At 38.3% G+C, this 24,349-nt stretch overlaps 1 protein-coding gene across 4 annotated transcripts in view; it reads left to right on the forward strand.

The window, feature by feature from the left end:
• The first annotated feature begins 740 nt into the window (after positions 1-740).
• The window catches only part of Hecw (Hecw ubiquitin protein ligase), a 117,180-nt gene continuing 93,571 nt past the window's right edge, over positions 741-24,349 (forward strand). For 2 of the 4 annotated variants that reach the window (XM_076113821.1, XM_076113823.1), the window contains exons 1-2: positions 741-861; positions 2,262-2,603. In XM_076113821.1, the coding sequence (XP_075969936.1) occupies positions 2,306-2,603 (298 nt within the window). In that variant the 5' untranslated portion in view covers positions 741-861; positions 2,262-2,305. Of the gene's footprint in view, positions 862-2,224; positions 2,604-12,595; positions 12,857-24,349 lie in introns of those variants that run through there. The other 2 variants (XM_076113822.1, XM_076113824.1) reach the window with 2 other exon arrangements.

Consider the following 24,349-nt stretch of genomic DNA (forward strand, 5'->3'; position numbering starts at 1 on the left):
ATATTGTTTGTGAGAACACAGTGAATTACTAATCTAACTACCTACTGATTTACAATACTTTAAAACAACGAGATATTTTTAAACGATTCTAGCTGCGTATTATCTAGATTTCCACACAAGCGTAGCCCTGTGGGTTAAATAGATGTAAATAGCGATTAATAGCAAAGAATGTTTCAAACTTACCTCAAGCATTGAAGTATAAAGATGTTTAACATTCTTATCACTGTATCGTATAAATCCACTCACATTGGACTCGGTATCTGACGGGGCAATAGAAGTCATTGTTTTTAAATGAAATATAAAATAAATTAAAGAGAAACGCAAAACTCCACAGTTAAAGTTTTTGAATTCAAAATCCCTTAATTTTCACTATTTGATGTTAGTGACATACGTTTTGTTTTATCTCTTTTAGTCACACGGCTTTGCTCGCTAAGTACTGCTCAACAATATTGTCATTTATGCGAAATATTACAGCTTACGATGGAACTGGAATGTTTTGTTTCTTTTTGACATTTTACCTTTCGTCATAAAACCGATAAATTTTGTATTGTGATCGAATTTACCTAGTTTTTAGGTGCAGACAAATAAGACTGCATGCCATCAAACATGATAAAAACAACCATTTCATTCTAAATGAACGCTATTTTGTATAAAACTAAATAAATAATGTTTTTACAGTAGAATTAAATAGACCATCCAGAACATCCGTATTCAGTTTCTAAACATACCAAAATGTCAATGTCATCCGCTGCGGACAGAATCGCTGCATTGGAGAAAAGCCAATTTTTTTCGAAAATCGCTATTAAAAAATCATTGACAGTAATTTTTGTGTGAAAAACTCAAAATATTTTTCTGGAAAGTGTATGTAGTGGTGTGGAATCATTTAATATCTCACGAACCTCACAGTTTTTGTGTCATTGCTATTATAGGATTTTGTTTTTATTGCACAGTTATTGATTATAACTAGAACGAAAAAAGAACGATGCAATCAAAATCACTCATTAATTAATTATTGTAAACAAATTCACGGTGCTGGATAACAATCCCATTTTCATTCATAATATTCAAACATGCATTTCATAAAAAAAATATAATTCTCTCATAATACCCTTTTTACACATTTAATTCATAAATCATAAAGTTTCTTGTTTATAAACTTATGTCAATTAATGTGGTGGTAAAACCAAGTTGAAACATATTTATTTTAGGGTCTAATGCCATCAGAAACCATGAAATAAGAGTTTATTTCTATAACAATAATAAATATTACATTTTATTATTAAATAAACTAGACCCACATATTTAAGTTCAGTAAAGCTTAAACAGTTAAATACTTAAAGAGGAAGCTTTATCATGGCTAGCTATTACATAAAATATGTATGTATTTAAAATCATAGTACATCTTTTTATCCGGGGATGCTGAAGAACATAAATATTAATGTAACAAGTTAAATTTGGGCTTTTTTATTCTGGGTCTGAGTTATTCATGTAATGAGTAAATGAAAGCCTGTTTTAATAAATTGTATACCAACTATAATTGATTCTCTATCAATCATCATTCTATGAAATAATTTATAATGGTTTTAGTTCCTCCAGCCATGAATATTGTTTGTACTATAAAAGATTTTGAGAAGAAAATCTCAGAATGTGTTAGAATGCTTGCTCATGCCCATACCTTGTCAATGCACCTTCTAAAAATTTTAGGCAATAATTATGATTGAACATAAATAATACTACTGAGCTTACCCAAAGGTGACAAAGACAAATGCAAAAATTAAGAACATTAAAAAATTCTTCTTATGAAATAATCGACATAGCTTTTATAAATAAAACATATCATTTGCAATGCTAAGAGAATCCTTACAATTGAAATCAGTGCACAAGTGAACACTTGTAGTGATTTTGCTGAGAGTTGAATAGGACGCATTAGGCGGCAGGCGGCTGGCGGCAGTAGGTCGGCGGCGGCGCCGGCCGGGCTGGCGTCGCGACGTCGCCGACGTCTGGCCGCCCCCACCCGCGGGGAGGGGGTGGTGGACATATCAGTCTCAGTATCACTAACAACCCCTCAAGATATTCATGTTCCCACTTCCCTTCTAACTTTACGAAGTTTGTTTTACTTTTAAGTAGTGCCGACATCACACATACTTCTATTTACGTTTACTTAATCTAGTTCATTACTTAATCAAATCCAGAATCGAATATTTTCCGTTTTCCCATATGTTAGGTACATTCTTCAATTAAAAAGTTCGGTGATATTGCAGTGGAGTTTAAGAAAATGTGTATTTAAATCGTGCGTTGTGAAGTCATGTCTGACGGTCATGACGTGGATTGTTCCGTGAAAGACCAACCGACTGACATTGAAGAACCGCTGGAGAATGGCGGCAGTGAAGTGGCGGAAGAACCAAGTGCCAATGCATCCAAAGACGAAGAAACCAGTGCCATAGACAAAGAGACGTTGAGTAAAGAGGTTGACGAGAAAGGAGATGTGTATGGTGCCAAAGCTACGATAAACTGGACGTTAGAAGGCCAGGAGTTTAAGGTGTCATGGAGTCTACCGGAAGGGACGGCGACGCCGGACGACTATGTCGCTCTGTATTGTACAGGTGAGTTCTTTATTTATTGGGTACGACGTAAGTTTGTCTAAGGCATATGTCACTCAAGAAAAAGCCATTTATTGAGTCTTCTTCGAATTGTCCCGACCGCTGTATTGTTATTTTCTGAAGCCTAATTATTGCCTCAGTAAAATAGGAAATATTTTCATGAGTCGCAGATAGTTTTCCATTTTATCTTTGCTTTTAGGAGTCCCTGAATATTCAAGACAATTAATGAAACTCTCGCGGAAGATGTATTACTTTATCTTTTAATTTGTCGCCATGTCGACAGTTCCCTTTGTCTAATTGGAACTTTCCACGTAAGAACTGTGAAGAACGAACATCACAGGTATCCATGGCGACCGGCGGATGTTGCGACCCAACGATATGTATTTTAAGCCCTTATTCGCGTAATATTCGAGCGCCCACACAAATTTGTCTAGACAGTCGTTTTTCTTCCTTAATTATTATATGACTATACCAGGGTAGGTCCTGGATTGGATGAACTCAATGCAACGGGATCAATTAACATTTAAAATAAAGCTACGTTTAAAAAAATTAATAAACATATTAAGATTTTATTTCAAATACACATCATGCGAACTTCTTTTAAGAAATACCTTATTGGTGTGCTACATACTGAAACGTTTGAAATCGAATATGGAAGCCTCCTCCCTTTCGAACTCGCTTGAACACACCACTATCGTTAGTACTTAAAGAGGTAGCTTCTTGAATCAAACAAGTCCAGTCGTGGACTGTAACAGGAATAACTAAAGTCTTACATCACATTATTACAAACTATAAGTTACAACAGATTGGCATCCAAAAATCACAATTATACTTTGTGGAATAGATAGAGGTGTTCAGATGTAATCTTTCCAAGGGTAGCTTTTATACAAGGGTCCTGTGTTCAGCAGAACAGTAAAACAATGATTTAATGTATAATAGAATACGGGAATTAACGCGAACACGCATTTTACCTTAAAATGCCTAACGTTTCGGCGCAGGTTGCACTCGCCGTGGTCCCAGGCAGACTGCCTGGGACCACGGCGAGTGCAACCTGCGCCGTTAATTCCCGTATTCTATTATACATTAAACATGCAACGCGAGAGTTTAAAAGTTATGATAACAATGATTTACATACAAACGTCGCACCTGTAACTCTTCTGCGTAAAGGGTTAGGTAATGGAATATAAATACACCCACATTTGACCCGTTGTGTGTCGGCCCCAATGTAATAAGGAGCGAGCATAATGCCGTTTATCGGACAGGTTGAATTAAGCAATTCTTTTTAAAAGGGTTTATTGGGTAAACAGCCTTTTTCTGTAGTAAACTGTGGAGAATATGCGGCTTGCATATTCATTTTCCATTTCAGAAGTCCTTTCGACTATGACCATATTTTACTAACCATAAAACTGTCGCGCGTAAGCTATATGAACGGCGTATATCTAGGAGTAGTAGTTGGCAGTACTTGCCACTGAAATATGTTCCAATTCACTTAGGCATACTAGCGACTTGTACACTTCGGCTAGCAACGACTGTAAATTGCGGGAACTACGAGTCTTTGACATGCGAAGGAAGATACGAACGCATTCGGCGAAATTACGACAGTTCGTGACTGTTATGTACCCGTGAACATTCAATAAGGATCCGAGTACTAGAATACTACTCTACCATTTTATATATTCGAACAAATTGCTTTCAAGCCCTTGATGAATATCAAATTGCCCCCAGGTGTCCATTTTTAGTCGCAGAACCTTCTGAACCTTTCCTGGAATAACTGACCCTCCCTTACTTTTGTATCTAAGGCTTTCGCTTTAATTGGTCTGTTATCGCGTGAAGCACCAAAAAGTTTCGAACTTGTGAAATAGCCCAACGAATTCTGCCAGACACGTTGAAGCCTTACGAGGCCTACAATCTTCGGGGAAAATGGAAAACACAAGTAACTAAAAATAAAGGGAAATGAAAAACTGAAATAAACAGCGAGACAAAAATAAAAATAGATTTATTTCAACTTAAAAATACAGTGACGTTTGCTAGCTCTCGAGTTCCGAGTAAACAAGGGCGCGTTCGCGGAATCCGGCAAATATGAATGTAAAATCGAAGTCGCCACGACGAAAATATGCAGAGATCACGTATGAATCAACGTCTAAACCTGAGCCTGACAGACTCACTATATTATGTGTGACGACTGCAAAGTGGTAAATACACTTGGCAACTCTTTTTAGTCCTTACCACTTATAATTTTACGATTTTATTATCCTCCAGACATCTAAACATGGTTTTCTCGTGCTCATTTCTGAGACTTGCTGTAGACAATCTTGTAATACATGCAAATGGATATTGTACTGTGGATATTAGCATGTTTCATCACATCACACACACGCAAAACAAGTATATAAACAGTCGAGCCCAGAATAAATACACATTATGTATTTCTGTAGGCCATACAAGTGTTTGTTCCATGTGAGGATCGTAGTTGCGGGCCTTGGCACGGAAGGCTTTGCGCTGCGCCATTTAGCTCTGTCAGTGGTACGGGTGGGTGGTGTATTCTGTTAGCTGCAATTAATTGCCTTTAGCCTTTATGTTACATAATGACCGTGTTTACTGCCTTGTTTTTCACGTCCCAGTAGCACGATAACTCTAGCGACGTTTATAAATTACCTGGAAATGAACATGAATGTTTCGTTTAAATATTTCTTCTAGTCGTGAGATAAGCGGTTGATAAACCTAATTTTACTTTGTAATAACGTACTACACGCATTAAAATTCAGAGACGGACTTGTTATGTATCAAAAAGCAAAAGTATTTTTCATTCAAGTTGATATCATTCACGTCGGCGACGGTTTTTGATTCCCCGCTGTGTTTGGTCCGGTGAGTCACGAATTCTGCAAATGTAACTTGTCCATCGTTAATATAATCCATGTTAGGGACAAACTTGTGTGATAAAAAATGAATTATGTATATTTATTTTCGACTTGTACCTATGTTGTTACTAATTTATCACTGGTGTGTGTTTTCGAGTCAGAATTGACCCGTCTCATCGTTTGACGTGGGTTTCGTCGAATTGGCTGAAGATGTGTGTTGTTGTCACTATTTGTGTCACGGATGACTGGGGAATGATAAAATGATGGTTCACCCCTGACTCTTCTGGGAATTACTATAATTCATTCATATGAAACTCTCATAGGGGATTAAGTCCACATTTAGAAATTAAGTTAATTTGAGATTCGAAGTCCCCTCAGGCAGGGTTTCCTCACGATTCATTCATCTCTAAAGCGATTGCTAATTTCCAATATTCAAATAACTTCAATACATTAGAGGTCGGTCAGTCGCTATCATCACAATGTCACGTTACAAATGTTTATCTCAATAATTACAACGTTTTAATTATTGAAGTGGGTAAACAGTTCACAGTACTTTTATCAAATAACTTGGGTTTTGCCCGCATTAACAATAACCAACGTTACTGGAGTACTTTACGGGTCATCGTAGTTTATCTATGCGATAAAAAGCTGTAGGGAATCCCACTTTAAAAGTGTAGCAATCGTAAAGAGGAAAGCTTATGTAAAATAAACTTAAAGCTTTTAGATACTCATGCTGTTATTGTATTATTATTATAACAATGAATGTTTGTGACGAAAAATGAATCACTCTTTCTATCTGAAGTACTGAATAGATTTAAATATAGCTTACTGATAGCTTATGACTTGGAAAGCAACACATAAGCTGGATTTTTATTTGAGGAATCATTCCGCACAGAATAAATCGCGTTTATAAGCAATAAGAAGTTGGTCAAATCTGATAATCGTAGAGCCAAAAGCTATTAGGGATTAGTACGATATAAAGTTAGCAGAAAACATGTGATTATTCTGCATAATTTTTACAGAAAATCTTGCCGAAAGAAGTATCAAATTGTCTAGAAAGTGACCAATACCTATTGCAACTTCATCAAATCGAATCTAAAATAAACCCATACAAGAAGAACCTAGTTAAAACCTACGATGTATAACAGTATTGATACTTACATCCAGTTTCTTATTGCATTAGTTGACAACAGGAAGCATTGGGTAATCAACCTACCCCTTAGATTGTATCGAGCGGGAAAATTATGTGCAATGTGCATTTTTTTACTAACGTACATTAATTTATTGTTCTTGTATGTAATTTTGAATGTGTGGTCTTCCTCTTTAATGATCATTGGCTGTTGGCTGTTTCCTCGTGGAATTAATTATTAGGGGATGGTTTTCTATTAAAGGTAGTATACACATGTTTTGTCTCCTTCCCACAGAGGCCTGTCGTCCGTTTCACATATTTTGTCTCTTTCCTACGGCTTGTCTTCACCTCGTCCTTCTTTAAATGATTATTTAGAAAGACCAGTTCGTTTCGCGTTTTACGATAAGTGGTCAATCTGTTGTCCAGTCGCCTAGTCGCCTGAAGACTTTTGACTTTGATAAATGATTGCTTTCATAATTGGGACAGACATTTACCTCTTTGTATAAACTAAGATTGATTTTTAAATTTGACTAAGTCAAGCCTATTTTTTCAAAATGACTGGTTTTTTTTAAAAACCCTGACCTAGTCAAGTAGATATTCCATCGAATACCTTAGCGAATTTTAATCGGGCGTTAGAATTCTATCAAAAATTACCTTTTGAAATAAATAAATCCAAGCTGTACTTATCATTGCTATAGTCCGTCAACTTAGTACAGAGCCTTGTCATGTACGGTTAATCTGGATCATAATGATTAATTCTATGTATTTTCGAACTAAACTGGCTGTGTTAAACAGATCGCAAAAGCCGCGAACCCTGTCTACAAGGCTCCCTAGTAAGTTGTCTGAATATACAGCATAATTCAGTAAACTCTTACCCTCTTATTCATAAAAATATATTAGGTTATGAAAGGCTTATAAAGCGTTTTGTTTCTTTCACTCCTTAGCGAAATGAAAAAGAGAAAACATATTATAGTAGCTTTTTAACTGAAGTAGGTTTATAGTGTGTTTATGAATAATAGGGTTGGTCTTTAACTTGGTTCGAAGATCTTTACTCATCATGCATCATTTCCTTTCCACATTCTTGCTATACCTACCTCCCGCCGTTTACCCTTCCACGTGAATAAGCAAGTGTAAACTGGGTGTCGTTTATGAGTTGTCTCGTTTATTCAGTCAACTGGAAGACTGGTGATTATGATAATAAATGCCATTATTCCGCCGTTACTCCCATTAGCATTGTATATTGCACTTTGAGTGTTGCTCTCATGTCTGTGAGGCGGAGAATTTACTAGAAAATGTTGTTTCTAGTGATGCTTCTTTGCAGATTTAAGGTGGCTGTTGTCGCCTTGATTTTGTAATTTGTATAAAGAGAAAAAGCTTGTCTCTTAGTTGGTCTCTCTTTTTACTTACTACTAGAATACTAATGGTTATTTTCAAAAATGTTGCATTCTTTTTAAACTAAAGCGGTCTACACACCAAAGCCGCTGACCCGGCGGCACGGATCGCCGGCCCAACCCGCCGGCCTTATTTTGTACAATCATGCCGCCGGCTTGCGCCCGCGCGGGCAAGCCGGCGGGGCAGCATGCCGATGCCGACTGCATCCCTCTCCACTCACTCAGTCAGTTGCCCGCCGGCTTTCATAGAGTAGTGACGGATCACTTATTCATTCTCTATTCAGAAAAGTCTTATAAGAAATGGGTTTGTATAGAACCAAGTTGTCTTCCTTTAAATGACTTAATCTTTGACAAGTAGAGATTGGACGTGCCAATCTCTACGACTATTTGGCAATTACTAGAACACCACATGCCGCGGCTGTCGTACCGCCGGCATTGCCGCCGGCAAAGTCGTTCGGCTTGGACATTCTGAAGCCGCCGGGTTAACCCGCCGGCACTAAGCCGCCGGGCTGTGTCGCCGGATCAGCGGCTTTGGTGTGTAGACCGCTTTAGTTAAACATACAAGTATAATGCATGCTGTTACCCCATCTAAAGTTTATTACGAAGTCTAAAATATTCCTGAAATAGTCATTGAATGCTCCTAACGGTTTTACCCAGTATTCACATAAGCAGCGAAAAAGCGCATTGGTATAAAATTGCTCTTTAGATAGGCACATGTATACACCATACTATATCAATTCGCTTTCAGTTGTGTAAACTCGGTAGTAGACTCAATCTTTGCCGATACAACTATTTCTATATTTATAAATCAAAAAGTAAATCAGTAATGTTTATTTTTAACTTACTAGATGCCAAACATGCTGATTAAAAGAATATTGTCTAGTCCAAATTCCTCGTAAAATAAAGGTTAAACAATTCAAATGGATATCTTAACTTAGAGATCGTATCAAGTGAAAACCCAGGTTATGTTAGTGTTAACACCGATCAAGTATGTTGATTATAACGATATCTTCAGTCGCCAGTGTGTCTTGATGAGCCTAATAACGGGTCTATATGATCATTATCTTTATGCGTAATGACTACTTCCTCTGGGAATTTTATCAATCATTATATCACGTAAATTGGTAAAACTAGGTCTATGACTTCTTTATTTAATAGCTACCGAGAATTGAATGTTGTACAATTTTTTCTAGTCTTGTGTTGCGATGGTACAGATCTGGATACAATTGGGGACACATGGCAGATTGAATTTTTTTTTGAAAACGAATAATGTTAGATCTTTTCTTCTTAAGTTTTTTAGCGGATACTACTCTTTTGGAACATTAGTTTTGTCCCCTCTTTCTAATAGCTGGAGGGGTACATCACTACATAGTATAAAACAAAGTCGCCCATTTTGTCTGTAGTCCCTTCGTATGCATAAAACTTTAAAACTACGCAACGGATTTTGATGCGGTTTTTACTAATAGAAAGAGTATTTTCTCCGACAGGTTTTTATATATAATTGAAATACATTGAAACTATATTAGCTGAGTTATAGCGATTTATGTCCCAGAAGTCAGAAAAAAAATCTAATTGAAGATTGCATTTGTGCGTGCGCCGCTTATACCGTTGGATACAAGTAAGAACAATGTATAGCAAAAACATTGGTCTTTATTAGTTCTACAAAAAAGTCCGCGATGACATATATCCAGCTTTTTTATTTAAGTCACAAAAACTACTTTTCTGTATTAAAAAAACATTTAATTCGTTGGGTGATGTTTAACTGGTGATATAACCAATAATACATATATCCTTATCAAAATAAGTAAGTTCATCATCACGAGCATTTAATTTAGATTATTTTTGCAGTTTACAGTGTGTTATTTAGACATATAGTTTAGGAGATATCACGATATTAGTATTGCGGCACGGTACGGGCCGGCCGCGGCGGCGGGGGCAGCGTAAGTAAAAGTAATAAAATGTAGAATGTAAATAATTTAAAAAGTAAACAAGAAAATAATAGTTAGATGTATATAACAAAAGTAGGTAAGTACATAAAAAAAAAAACAAAAAATATAAAAAAACGGTACATAAAAAATAAATAATATTTAAAAGTAGGTACTACGACTTTGATCTATACATATAAGACAAAAAAAAATCTGTACATTACTTAAATATTTTTTCCAAAAACTGATAGGGGGGGCGATCAAAGAAGAGTCACAGAAACCAAAAAACATTTTAATATTTTAAACGCGGTTAAGGGAAAGAGAAGTTATTGTGAATTGAAAATTAGTATCCAATATGTGTTGGTGCGTTGACTGTATTTGTCGAAGTAGCGGGATACACGCAAACGAAGTTGCGCGGGTCAGCTAGTTAAATATAAGACTCTTTGTTAGATCCTAATTCTGCAATTCGCTCCAGATTCTTTCAAATTTGGCTTAACGGTTTATCACTTAAATGTAACAGACAGTCACAGTATATTATAATGCAACGAGTCTTGAACTTATTAATATGTGTAAGGCATGAGACTTTAAAAAATACAGTCACATATTTTTCAAAATAATCCGTCAGTTTTCTCATATTTTACAATTTCGCAATAATAATTGCAGTTTTCCCATAACGAATAAAGATTTTATTATTACGACTTGTGATTTAGAAAGCTATAACCTATAAGGGCTTGCGGTCTCAATGAAAGTCAACGTGGACGTAGTTAATTAGGCAACATTACTGCAGCCAGTTGCCTAGCCCATAAATGATGTAGTTTTATTTAAATGTAATTAGCAACCAACCGGGTGGCATGTGTTTGATGTTTTATTTTTCAACATCTCGTTGAATCGCCTTATTTAGGAAAATTTATTTGCTAGTTAGTTGAATGTCTTTCAATTTATATACAAATTAGCTAGTAGCGTTTGTAAGATTGTTATTTGTATAGTGGTTTGCTAATGTCTCATCTGCTTGTAGAATTTCTTGCCGGGTAACTCGTTTCTGTGTGTGGGAAAGATAGCTAAGATGTTTTAGTAGGTACATAGTATTTTGCATGTGAGTGGTTTCACAAGTGATAGAGTCTAAAGATTCTTTAGAAAATAACAAGCAGAGTATTGAAGGTAGAATACCTTAGTATTTATATTCTCTCTGCCAGATCCTGGAAGTTCAGAAAAATCACGATAGAGTTGATGAGACAGAAGGATGCTGAAAAGTCATGAATACTTAAATTGTATTATTGTATTGATAGTGCCACAAGAAAACAAGTCGCTATTAATTATATTAATTTTAATTTTCATGAATGTTTCATGAGTATTCCGAACTACATTATTTTGTTGCTTCGAATTAACTTACGGCATTAATAAGCTTGACCATGCCACCCATGAGGATCATTTAAATAATCCGGTTTCTTTCTCGCCGACACTAATACGGTTATTTCAATAATTTCAATTTGCTTTCGTTCTTAGATAATATTTAATATTCATTAATCACGCTTTAATGTTTCTTAATTTAGCGTTAGGAAATATTGCGAAAGACCTTGTAATGAGCAGAAACGTGTTAGTATGATAATTTGCTAATTCACGTAGTACAATACAGGGCGCCATACGGTCTCGGCCGTGGTTTTACATACGTATGTATTAACCGGGAGTCACTAAAGGTCATGGAAACTAAACGATCACGCTTTCGGCAGTCGGTTCATACAAAAAATACTGTTGCTGTCTGTCATGTGACGAAGACGGTGGTAAATTATGACCCCTCTAAGAAACTTGTCCATCGTTATTTTTAACCAAAGTTGTACGGCGAATATAGTGAGATCATCACACGCCTCTCGAATGCTAATGTCGTCTTCAGCGAAATAAAAAGCAGTGTTGCATCGCGAGTGAAGCAAGTGAAGCAACGCAGGGCACGTGCGGTGCAGGCCACTTTGTTACATAAACCGCTTATGCCCTGTACTTAGAGCCTTTCACCGGCACTGTCGCTTGTAATTTTCTTGCTTGCGAAGTCATTATTGCTGTAAATCCGTCGGTGGCGCAACGGGATCCGATTTCAAGTCACCGTTTTATACGTAGCGGTTTTAATCGCAGATACAACGATAAAACGCTGTCGTCCATTACGACCGCCTGTGCCTGTAGTATTGATCTTTATAAAGCTCGACCACTAGCCGTATCTTTAATTCAGCTTTATCTGAATTATGCGCAGATGTCCTCCATAATACAAATACGACTCTCGAATTTCTCCTTACTTTCGCCGGTTCTGTACTCAACATTAATTGTGTCAGGTCGCTGTCGCAATTGCACACACGTATGACCGGTCGTATTGCTAAAGACTGTTATTGTGTATTCATTGTTGTGTGCAATAAAATTCTCCAAATTGCTGCTTACGTTGCGGTTCCACAAAACCGGTGTTTGGGCAAGTACAGGAAGCTGTCATGCTTCTCTTTGCATTACAATGAGTGGTGAGTATCGCAATGGTAACTCACGAGCCAGGAATCGGCGTGGTGAATCGCGGAGTGCACGTAGCGATAGGCCGCAGGTCACCACACCGACTTGGTAATCGCATGAATGAGCCTATGGGTCAGGCCCCGCGCGCTCCGTGCCCCGCCACTCGATTTGTGAATGAAGCCCCCACCGGCGCGTGCCGCGCTCTCGCCGCTCACGCTCAGTCGCGCCGTCGCTGAACGCGCCAACACGCGAGCGCTCAGCGCATGCTCGTGCACTACATTTTGACGTTTACTATTTCAAATCGTACGTGTTTGATTGTGTTCAAAGTTTGATTGACAGTTGACTATTTGAGTGATTTCTCCCCTGTTGTTTTGTCTGCGGTGCGATTTCCGCGAGTGAGACGCAGCTCCTTGTTACTATAAGAAAACCAGCCATCGGGAAAGCCGCCAGCGGCAGACATAGTTTGACATATACGGTGAGTAAGTCGTTACGAATATTTCTTTCATTCATTACAAATGCTAGGTTAGCGAGCAAAGGTGACACGTAGGCTAGGCTTATTGAACGAAAAATACGATTGTGGGCCGGCTTTGTAGGTGGTGCCCACGTAACTTGAATATTTGTAGGTGTAGTACGCCATCGTGTCTTCTTGCTATCTGGCACAATGAGCTTAGGCAATAAGTACTCCGAATATATGTACATAATTATATGTCACGCAATACATAACGAGCAGCATTCATTCATATTGCTTATCTATGTGTACCGAGTGGAACTCGCCTCTAATAGCTTTCCTGTAATTAAGTACTTACTTATCACGAACATTTCGATACGTCCGGAACAGATACTTCTCCTAGGTCCGAGGAAATTGTAGTTTCTATTCGTTTCAATTAAAATTTCTACATCGTTTACGAGCGTTAATGTTCTCGTTAACCTGTTTAAAACGATCGCTCCTAAAATAGTTAAAATATACAAGACTATATCGGGGTACCTCAAGGAGACAGATGCGTTCCGTTTTTGTTTATAAGTTGTCCGCAAAAAATGGTCAGAGTAGGCGCCGTCGCAACACAATAGACCGTTTAATAAGGCGCTAAGCAAACTCTACCTGGAGTCGATTCTCGCCAATTTTTTCTCGACACTCACGTCGCGTTGAAATTGATGAGCCCCTATTGTTTGGTGCGTGATATCGATCGGTTTCGGTACGACACCGTTTCGCGATTTCCCTTCTATGGATGCCAATTAAACATTTCGAACGAGGTCGAAGATTTAACTTTATAAATCGCCAATTTGCACAGCTGAGTGTTAGCTTTCGAATGTATGAAAGTTGAAACATAGGCTGGTTTCTTGATAACATCGATCGGTGTGTCGTGTAAGCGCGTAAACTCCAGTCCGGGGGCTAATAAAACAGCCATCCATCACGGGCCCACCAGCGGATATTAAATTGACACGCCTCGCTCGGAACACTCCTTCATTTCATCCCATTACGATGATATTACTCCATACATTTCTAACTGGCCGCTTGTGGCGATTACTTTTTGCTCGCAGCAAGCAGATACAAGAAGTGTTTATTACGGAAATTACAACTAGTTCAAATATGAAGGAAGATATTCTCGCTTATTGCCGCAGTGAGATCGGCTCCGTAATTAAGTCTCAATTGAACAGGAAGTTGATCGACGACCGGCTGTTATCTTGGAGGATTATCAAGTGTCTTATCTATGACGAGATTTTTTATAGTTGTCGCATAATTAACTCATGGAGTTTTATTATTGGTGTTAAGTAATTTGGTCTCTTCATAGACTCACGCACGTTAAGATTATAAATTTAAGTTCATAATGGTGTTTCTTTTTTCATTAGTCGCACTATTAAATCTTAATCGACTAACATTAAAAACCGCTCTGAAAGCTCTCGTTGATGGTCAGCGGAAATTAAATCGACACACCCTCTTTCCTCCCAGTGTCGCTTTTGAATTATCCCGCAAATGAAGTCCATTACACGCGGTGTCCGTGCACTTCGCTGTAGACCCTTTTATCATGCTTATGTTACAAAGAGGATATTGAATTTATTTAATTAAGACATTAACGAGGTTCAGTTGTTGCAACATTTTGATCTTTCAATTCTAAACTAAGATAGCATATGGTGTACAACGTCAAAAGCCTTGTTCAAATCTACTCGATACAAATTCCAGTTGGTTGGTTTTTCTAAATGTAACAAATCGGATTTTTTATGCCGCCGACAGTATTAGAACCCTCAACTTCCGTTCTTTATTATACTAGCATTTCCATTACGCTTTTATAATTCCCCCTTTTCCTTATTACACCATCCAGTTTTATGAATGCCATCCACTCAATTTAAATATCATTTCCTTCGTCTACTAATTATCCAATCGTTTCTTATTATACACATGCCACAGGTATTATATTTTTCCCACCATTGTATATAATGTAAATTATAATTGTAATTAAATTGAAGTCTAAAATACATTCAGGATACAGAGTGCGTTAAACTCTACCGCCATCTAACATTATAAGTGTTGCTAGAAATAATTAATTACGAAACATTCAACTGTTGTCTGTGCGATTTCTACTCAGATATATAATATTTTAACTTGCAAATATTTCATTGAACTTTGCGCTGGCGTCATTGTGTGCTGCAAATGATTCTCACGGAGTTTCAACGTACATGTTAACTGTCATTAGTCAAGTGGTATTGCGACAAGTGAAAGAAACTGTGAGACAATTTCTCACGAGGCGAGCTCGACAAAGAAACAGCTCGTGATCCCGCTGTTTGCCCGACTCTTAGTTGGCGATTGGACTTTTAATTAGATTTCTTTTTTAAGAATCTCCATTACGTTTAAAGCCCCAGGAAGCTTCACAAGTTGCGGATGTTCTGTTTCGCACAATTCCATTCATGCTAGATATTGCGGTGATAACCTGTAGTGCTATGATCTCTAGTATCCACATACTCGTTTAAGAAAATACATCTCGACACGTCGTAAAGCCATTAACTTCACACTTGGAGAGCTGAGCATTGTTGCCGAGTGAAAAACACAGAAAGGAAGCGATAAATTATGTTCGAAGTTTATACGATCGGCCGGTAATGGGCTATGAGCTCGCGATCGCTGCGCTCGCGCACCATCGCACCGACTCTCTCAAAGGAATTGTTCTGTTTTAATTATAAACCTCGGCTATTTTAAACAATATGAGAAAATTCCATTTGCATGATGATAGCAATTTTTATTCTGTTTCCATTTTTTGTTGAGGAATCACTAAAAGCTATGAAAAAGTTGTTACATTTTAAAGCATTACCAACAGATTATTATATTAACTCTCGTAAAAGAGTATGCGTTTTAGATTCTTTGTACTATATTTTAGCTTAGATGATCGATTACTGTTTCATTTCTGAGACGAGAAAAAAAACGATTGTTTTTAAAACGGGAGCAGTAGTGCGGTTGACTCTTAAGCACTTATTAATTTTTGTCCCTTCCGTAACAGCCCCTGCAGAGGGTTGTTCCCGGTACCAAAACGGAAGTAGCATACGTTTGCCATACTTTGCTTTGTAATTGGCGGCACGGGCTCCACTTCCGCTTTCTTTTACCAACTACTAATAATAGGATAGAGTATTTCCTTTCTTCAAATATTTGTGAACGTTATTGTTTGAAGGTAACCGTGTCAAACTTTGCAGAATAAGTGATTGTTTCGAAACTCTATTAAAATACTTTCGGGCGACGATTTTTCTATTTTATTATAATGCCCTAGACACACATTAGTTTATTACTGGAAAATTGTATTTGCCTTGTGTTATGAAAACAGACTAGTGAACACGCGTTTTCCCCAAATTACTCGGATTATTCATTGCATAAGTGTGTGGTTTTCAATATTTTGGTACGTATTTGTGAATTCCCACAAGCTCTTGACCTATTTTAAGTTCACAACAATGTCGGATTTCTGACACGTGGATTAACTCCAGCTGTAAATAGTTGGACAGATTTGGCGACTCGGCAATGCGTTACGCTTCGAAAATAAATGGAGCTCTCATTAAGAAACGTACCGTCTGCTCGGAGCGCACCGTTCAGCTCACACTGCTCAAGTGCTCACACAAGTCACATGCGACGTGCCGTGAATACTATTACTCTCCTGTCCTCCACTTATGGATGTAATTGTATGCTTAGCAAGTTTTATTGTCCTGTACCATAGTCGGCTCAGGAGTTAAGTAGCTCAGCCAAGGACGATTGCCTGCGGTGTGAAATCCGGTCAATGAAGTCACGTCTCCGATGTGTATGTGACGATATTATTGATAATAAAATTATAATCTTAACACCTCGATTTCGCGCTGCCGTATATTTTCCCAAGACGTTTTTTTATTTCCCATTCAAAAGATTAGTGGAGGGTGGAGGTGCTAATGCATGTGTATACGTACATCCGGTCCGACGGGGTCCGTTAATTGGTCCGCGTAAAAGGGATATCGTGTAGCGTGGCCCCGCGCCCCTTGCACCCGCTTCCTGTCTCGCGACATCACTCGGCGACAGCGGAGATCGTGAGTCTGTTACTTTGAAGAAATCTGCCTTAAAAGGTTGCTTGTCCAATTAAACGTTGGCATATCACCCCCTGCAGAGTTTTGTCTTCTTTCGATCTTCAGTCACGACTCCTTATAAGTGGTCTTTACAATATGGTCATGAATTAATGTTACATCGTTTAATATCACGGATGTTATGGTTTTTAATATGTTATAATCTAAATCGCTAATGATTGTGCCTGGAAGGTTTTCTTGCGATGTCGATGTTCCCGCTGTTAGCATTAACAACAGACTAACTTGTTCTCCGAATGTTTTTGTGTCGTGCTCGTGGACGTTCAAGTTTTTTACTGTTTTTTCTCTGCTAATGAACAGGTCTGCTTCAATTATCTTTACAATTATTATCTTCGTTTTTGTTCTATTGATGTCTTGTAGTGTAGGTGTAAGTTATTATAGGATTGTTGCGTGTCTGTTAATAAGATCGGTGTTATTAATCTTTATCTCAATTGAGCAACCACGGTTGGGAACTTTTTATATGCAGTTTGACAAATTGTTATTTATGATGTTAGAGATCACGATTTTATAATGAGAAACATTAAACTCCCACGAGGATCTAGTACTCAGTCTACGGAACGGTGACCTGGGAACATTCATATTATCTCTGATAAGTATGTAATCTGGAAACAAACATATTCCCATGACGAGCTTCTGGACTGTGACTTCATGCCATCATTTACGTCTGTGTTCAACCTACCATGGAACTTATATTAGTTGCTGCTTGGTTTAAAATTACAGACAGCTTTATATGTAATGTCATGGCGGCTCTGTTGTTGTCTTTTCCCTATAATCTTCCTCAGTTTTTAAGCAGTAAAATTTGAAGTACTATTTCAAGGAACAGGTTCGATGGAGATATTTCAAGTTGCAGCGGCCAAAGGCACCGTCCTGAGAACTAAACAATCGAAGTAGTTCCTAGAAACAGTCAATGGGCTCGTTAGGTGAAGTGAATGGAAAGAGTACTCATCGATGGAAACAATAGGTGTTAACTTGCACATTTAGTACGCGACTCTAAAGGGGATGTGAACTGATTATTGAGGAGCTGCAATGTTCCATTTTAAGTACAGTTTTTTAAACTGACGGCAGAACATATTTACCATATTTCTTCATTGGCCTTCTATCACCCATTGTTTTAGAGTATATTTCTAATACACTAGCTCTGAGTGAATCATTTTTAGGCCGGCCGCGGGAAACTCAAATAGAAATATTGTAAACACCTTATGTTTTTATTTATAGCAATAATTTGCGATAAATGTGTTGGACGACAGATGGGAGGGCTGCCTTCGTACGTGTGTTTATAGTCTGCATCGTATGTAAATATACGCGGTGTATCGGTGTCGATACGAAGCAGTTTGTTTTTGTTAGTACACCGACTATATTGTTATCATTTACTGCTCAAACGAATAGACAATAACGACCGACTGCTGAATGGGTGATTGATGATGTTGCCTCTTCATTGTGCCTATTAGTAATTGCTTTATTGTTAACGTCTATATGGAATCCACATTTTAATTAGTCACAATGAAACGACTTGTTTTGATATAACACTTGCCACTTGGCGACTAGTTTTACGCAATGAGGTGTGAAATAAAAATATCGGACGCGTTGAGTTTTCAATGGGTACTTTAGATAGATATACGAACTAGTTTTCTAGCTGTTAATAAGATCATAAGCGTCGACGTTGGAAACCCGTATGGTTTATTTATTACCAGTGGAGAGTGGGCCGGTTCCGGTCGGTGCTTGCACAGGAAACCCGCAGGATATATCAGAATTAGAATCGCGAGCCGATGAACGGTGGGGCACTTGCGCTATGTCGACCGCACTTCCCATATCCCTTTATCAAAGTCCCTTTAAATCGTTAAACGTATCCACAGGTTTGCCAATTTATCGGCTCGCGATCTTGAAATATCATGCCTATTTATCTCTTTCATGCTTTAAGCTTGCTCCTCCATGTCGTTATTTTATCGAGAGCTCCAGTTTTTGCCATGCCCAGTGTTATCGCACATCTTCACATTTTTTTAATACTTTCACCTCCTTTTGTACACAATGTGTTTTTATCGAATTTTTCAGTCAGTTGAAATCAGCGTGTCGTTTATTTTCGTTGTTTCTCGTTGTCCGGCGAACGGAAGTCATTATGCGCTTTCCGCTGTACGTTGTACTGCTGCCCTGTAAAATGTATTCATTAAATCAGCGATCATGGGTTCACTCGTCGGGTTTCTTCTCGCAAGATCATTGTTTGACGTCAATTTTACGTTTGTTTCTTTGCTATCGGATCGAAGTTAATCATTCGACTTTAAATCGCCTCTTTAACTGTCGCGTGGATTGTTTTTATTTGTTTTTACGACTGGTGTCGCTTTTTGATCCCCGCGTTTGTTTGCTCACATCACAAGTCGTAGGATGACGTCGGCGTAGGGCGGCTCCTTGCAACACTCGCGGGGGCATGCGACAAATATTGACTCGGTAAATGTTTGTGTAGTAGAAAAGCACGTACGTCTCTTGCGACTACTATGTTCACCGTAGGTGATGCGGTGGTGCGCACAGATAATACACCGTCTGTAAACCGCCGAGATAACATGCAATGTTTGCACAAAACAAATCATGTTTGCTTACTTTATGTCCTGAGGATCGCTGGCACGGATCACTAGTGCTCGGCTATTATGCGTCCTCACGTTCTATTTGCATTGGTTTATGGATATGCACTGTCGGCACAGGTTAAATTTTGCCATAGACTTAAATAATGTACATGGTAACGAATATTCAACACAGATATTCGCCGCCGGCTCGCAGACGGCAGATGTTTCTTGTGGGCTTCTTATTTTAGTCTGTGTTTTTATTTGGCTTTCGCATCTTATAATAGTTATTCATCCATTAAAAGTCTTAAGCAAAACATTGGTGTCATCATTTTACAAAATTAACTACGCATTCGAGTTCATTTGCCAACGCATTTAGTATCCGTAAACAAGCAACTAGCCAAGGCCGCGTGTGTTTACGAGTCTTCAAACGCTAATAATGTGAACACATCGACGGACTTATATAAAAGGCAATAAGTTTCTGCATAAAACTCTACACTATTTATTTTGATTTATCGAACGAACAGGTTGAACGATCTCAGACTAGATACACTTTATTAATGACGTTAGAAACTGGATATCTCGCGGTGACCGTGACAAATTTACCAGCAACTTTCTTAAAAAGTAATGCTGATCGACTACGATATCTATTTAGGAATATTTGCATACAAGTTATTTATAGCGTAATAAGTCTGTGATATTCCAATAGGCCGCGATTTATTCGCGTGTTGCGAATCGCCAGCGGAAACGAATGCCAGTAATGAGCTTCGGATGTCGCTCACCTATTGTGCGGAGCTAATAGATATTGACTTCCTTAGTTTAGCCCGTGGTGGCAACAACACCGGTCTATAATGAGGCATTGTTCACATCTTATTCTGTTTTCAAGACGCAGATCCGGGCTGCGTACCGGTTGCTAAACTTGTAATTTGTGCATTGAATATGAGTGCAGTATCATAATGTTGCGGGCCGATCATGAATCCAGGTCAACGTTCCTTCACGGATCTGCAACGGCAATTTTAACTGACACCAAATGATAATGGATCTGGCATTTACTCCACAGTGCAGGCACACCGTGAATCAGAATTCGTGCTTGAGTTTAGAGGCTTGTTCCTGAGTGTACCGTAGTCAATCATCGATCACGAGTTGACCCCTCCGCCTTCACACGCCAACAGTTTTCAATAAACTACCATTTTTGTGAGTAAATCACACAGGTAAGATGGTAGGCATGCCGTTCAAATGAACCGATTGAAAGGTCAAACACAAAAAATATCAAAAGAAGTATTTTGAGCGAAAACGTTTGAGATTAAAAAGAACTATTCACAGTTAAATTGTTCACGTGCGAATCTTGGCTGGTTGTATGAGGGCGTGTCTTGATTGGCAACTCCTTGAGGCGTTTTATTTGTTTGCGAGTGACTTCGAGGTTGGTAATTACTGGACCAATAAGAGACATTTTTCTTTTTGTCCCAATGTTTGTTGTAGGAGTTGGATGGTGGGTTACAGCGGAACATCGTCTTCCGCACGTTCCGCGGTGTGCCTGAGAACCGCTGAGTGTCACCAATGGAACGGACTTCATCCTTGTTTATTTGACTATTCGTCCGTACTACCGTGATTTCCGAAAGCTTGTACAATCAAAGATACTCACTCACTTCTTTCTTACAGTTCGAATTGAATTGAAAAGATAAAGTTTCTACGTTTTACAACAATCTTTGAATTGAATATGAATAACCAACTAGTTTGAACTATAGAATTTATCCGCAGTTAATATATTCATCAACATGTTAGTTTGCGTTTGTAGAACTATTGAATGTATGAAAGCAAATCAGCAGATGTTGTAAATGGCGCGTCATTAGCTCGAACTGTAATCCCTTGACGGCACGCGCAGGCACGCAGCGTTAAGTGGGTTAGCATGTCGATCCTGGCCTGCTCAAGGTCGCACCAATCATTTACCTGCACAATACATACAAATACAACAACACATAACACTATGAGATATAGTAAACATGTTCACAAGACAATGTTTCTATTAAACCAGTCACCAGTTATAAAAGAAATTAAGTTCCTATAACTCCATTGGCCTGATGAATGGAGTAACAAATCAAGTTCCAATATTAGCGTCCTTGATATAGTTGGACTCGTTTCACTTCCTGTTACGAGGCAAATTGTAAACGCTGAGCACGTCACTCATTCAGTCTCAATCAAAGGATCGTGAATGAGATGTTTACCGCGCATATACACGCGCGCTTGTGTGCAACACTTGAAGCGTTTCCTGTTTTATAATGTATATCATAGCCCATAGGTATGCACCGCCCGATACTGTTTCGTAATAATATACCATTTTAGTTTTCCTGTTTCGTCATTGCTGGAAAATATAATCCTATTTTCTAACCATTTATGCTAATCCCGGACATAATTTAGCTAGGTGTCGATGCAGTAATTCATCGTTACAGCTTAATTTATGGCGGTTATTCAAAAGAATTCAATATATCACGGGGCATTAATGCCGTGGAGTGTTCGGATGTTCGTAAAGTTATGCCTGTAGCTAGCCGGTGCGCTGGAGGGCCACAGGGCCGTCCTGCCAAGGCCAGCGAGTTCGTTAGGGCCATTCATGGATGCCTGCGCGCAACCTCCTCCCCACTCTCCCGCGGCGGCAGGATATTCTCCCTCGCCGTGTGCTATGCTGGCCGATTGATCGGTTTATTTTTTTAAATCCAACTCGAAGCAAAAAGACACCACGCGCAATCGTAATACCGGATGCACTAACGAGTGTAAAATTTTTTAAACTTCACCAAGCAGCGTTAGTTTGTTTTTGTAGAAGGCCGTTTCCGCCATGACTTAATCCATAACTGAACCGGTACATATCGTATGCGATAACCATCAGCGCTTATTAGATTCTATTAAAAGAAACCATAACAAATTAAGTGTCCCTCAGTCGGACATTCCATTCACGTAGAGGCAATTGAACGTATACTTACATACGTTGGCGTGCGACATCTTGTTTGCAGTTTCCTACTGGTGCAGTCGTTGAATAGACTTCAATAAAGAGGAGATGAGGCTTTTGATCTGAATAGAAATGCGTCGCTTCTAGTTATATCGTAACGAGTACGTAGTTGACATTTGTATTCCATTGAGTGCGCCGCAGTAATTGCCTTTTGATATTGGTATTATATTTTGTAACTGTTGCATTCCACTGTACTGTGCCCTTGGATTGTATTTTTTAATGAGTTCAAACGACCTTCGGTATTGGACATCTTTATCTAGTTTCCGAAAAGGTTTAAGGATAATATGTTCATTCATACGAATATGGTCCCTAAGTGGGTGGAAGTGAGCAATGAATCACTTTGCGCTGTATCGGAGGAACATCGGCGTATTTCGGACGCGCATTGTGAGCAATTCGTCATGATTTGCGTATGTAAATGGAGTTTGGTTGTGCGTTCGTAACGGTATTTTCGTCGGTCCACAGCAGGAAGGCGGATGCTATAAACACACTTTCAGCGTTACCATCGTACCTATGCAGCTTTTGTTTAATAAATTCGTAGATGACATGAGGCCCGGCTGCTAATCTTCTCAAATATCTTCCGATGTCATAAGTTCCCCGTGAGACGTGATCATACACGCCATCGTCGGATTACCGCACCTCCGTACCCTCGTGTTATGGTGGACTTAATGGCCGCCAAAATACTTTAATAGAATTTTTATGGAAATAATTTTTCTTATATTATTATGTTGGGGGTCATTTATCAACCTTGACGTTAACTGGTGAAGTCGTTTATTAATCTACTTTTATCTATGAATTATTTATACTATTGACAAGTCACTTGTGGGTGATTTATAGTTGGTATTATACATACCTACCTACTTAGTTGAGGGTCTGATGTCAAATTGCAATAATTAACTTGCTTGCCTTCTAGTACAAGGGTCTACCGGTAGAGAACCAGATTCCAAAAGCTACTATAGTCTATTAGGCTATTTCCATTTCCTATTTATCAATACTTATTAATATAATATCTGTGTATAGAAGGCAGGAAAGAAAGCTCTAAAGTTATGTGGTTTGCGGTTTCTCACCGCGTGTAGGAATGTATTTATTGTAGGAATATTTTATCTACTCGTACTTCATATTTGTTTAGTACTAACTTGGTATTGCTGGTATAGAAAGATGAACACATATGAAGAAATATCAACAATGAATTAAGAAAGCTCTTATAAGTGCATTTGGTCATAGAACGTTTATCTATTATTAAAAATAGTTAAGTTGAAGATGATTACTTTATAAGTATTAGAACAGATTTTAAAAACTATAGTTTATAAGTTTTACGAGCATTGTATTATTTTTTTAACCACGAGATAGGTTTTCCTTCACAAGTTAAAAGACGAGGGAGTTCCAAAGAACTGGAGCAGTTCCGATATTGTGACAACAGCTTTTGTCGTTGTTAACTATGACACACGCTGTAACTAATATGGCGATGTGAAAGCAACAGTTTGTGGCCGGTGCTTGTTTTCTAGCCTATGAATACAAAGTACGTGATATTATGATAAAATATCTCCCGACCCTACTCGGTTTCCATCGAAAATAGTGTCGACCGGCAACTATCCGATCGATGATGTAAGCCAAGTAACTCTCCAGTTAGTCATGCCCCTAATTGTAACAGTTATGTAATGATTTACTTTCAATTAAACTAACAAGAACGTGTCACGATACAATATATCAACATCTACAGTCTAAACAATGTTAATATTTATCGCAGTCGAGCAGTCGAGTGTCGACTGTCTCCCTTACGCTTTACGTAAAAGCATGATTTGTTGTATTCCGCGTTTGCATAACTGATTCCGTGATTGTTCACTTC

Source organism: Anticarsia gemmatalis, chromosome 4 (assembly GCF_050436995.1).
Source record: "Anticarsia gemmatalis isolate Benzon Research Colony breed Stoneville strain chromosome 4, ilAntGemm2 primary, whole genome shotgun sequence".
Lineage (NCBI taxonomy): Eukaryota > Metazoa > Arthropoda > Insecta > Lepidoptera > Erebidae > Anticarsia > Anticarsia gemmatalis.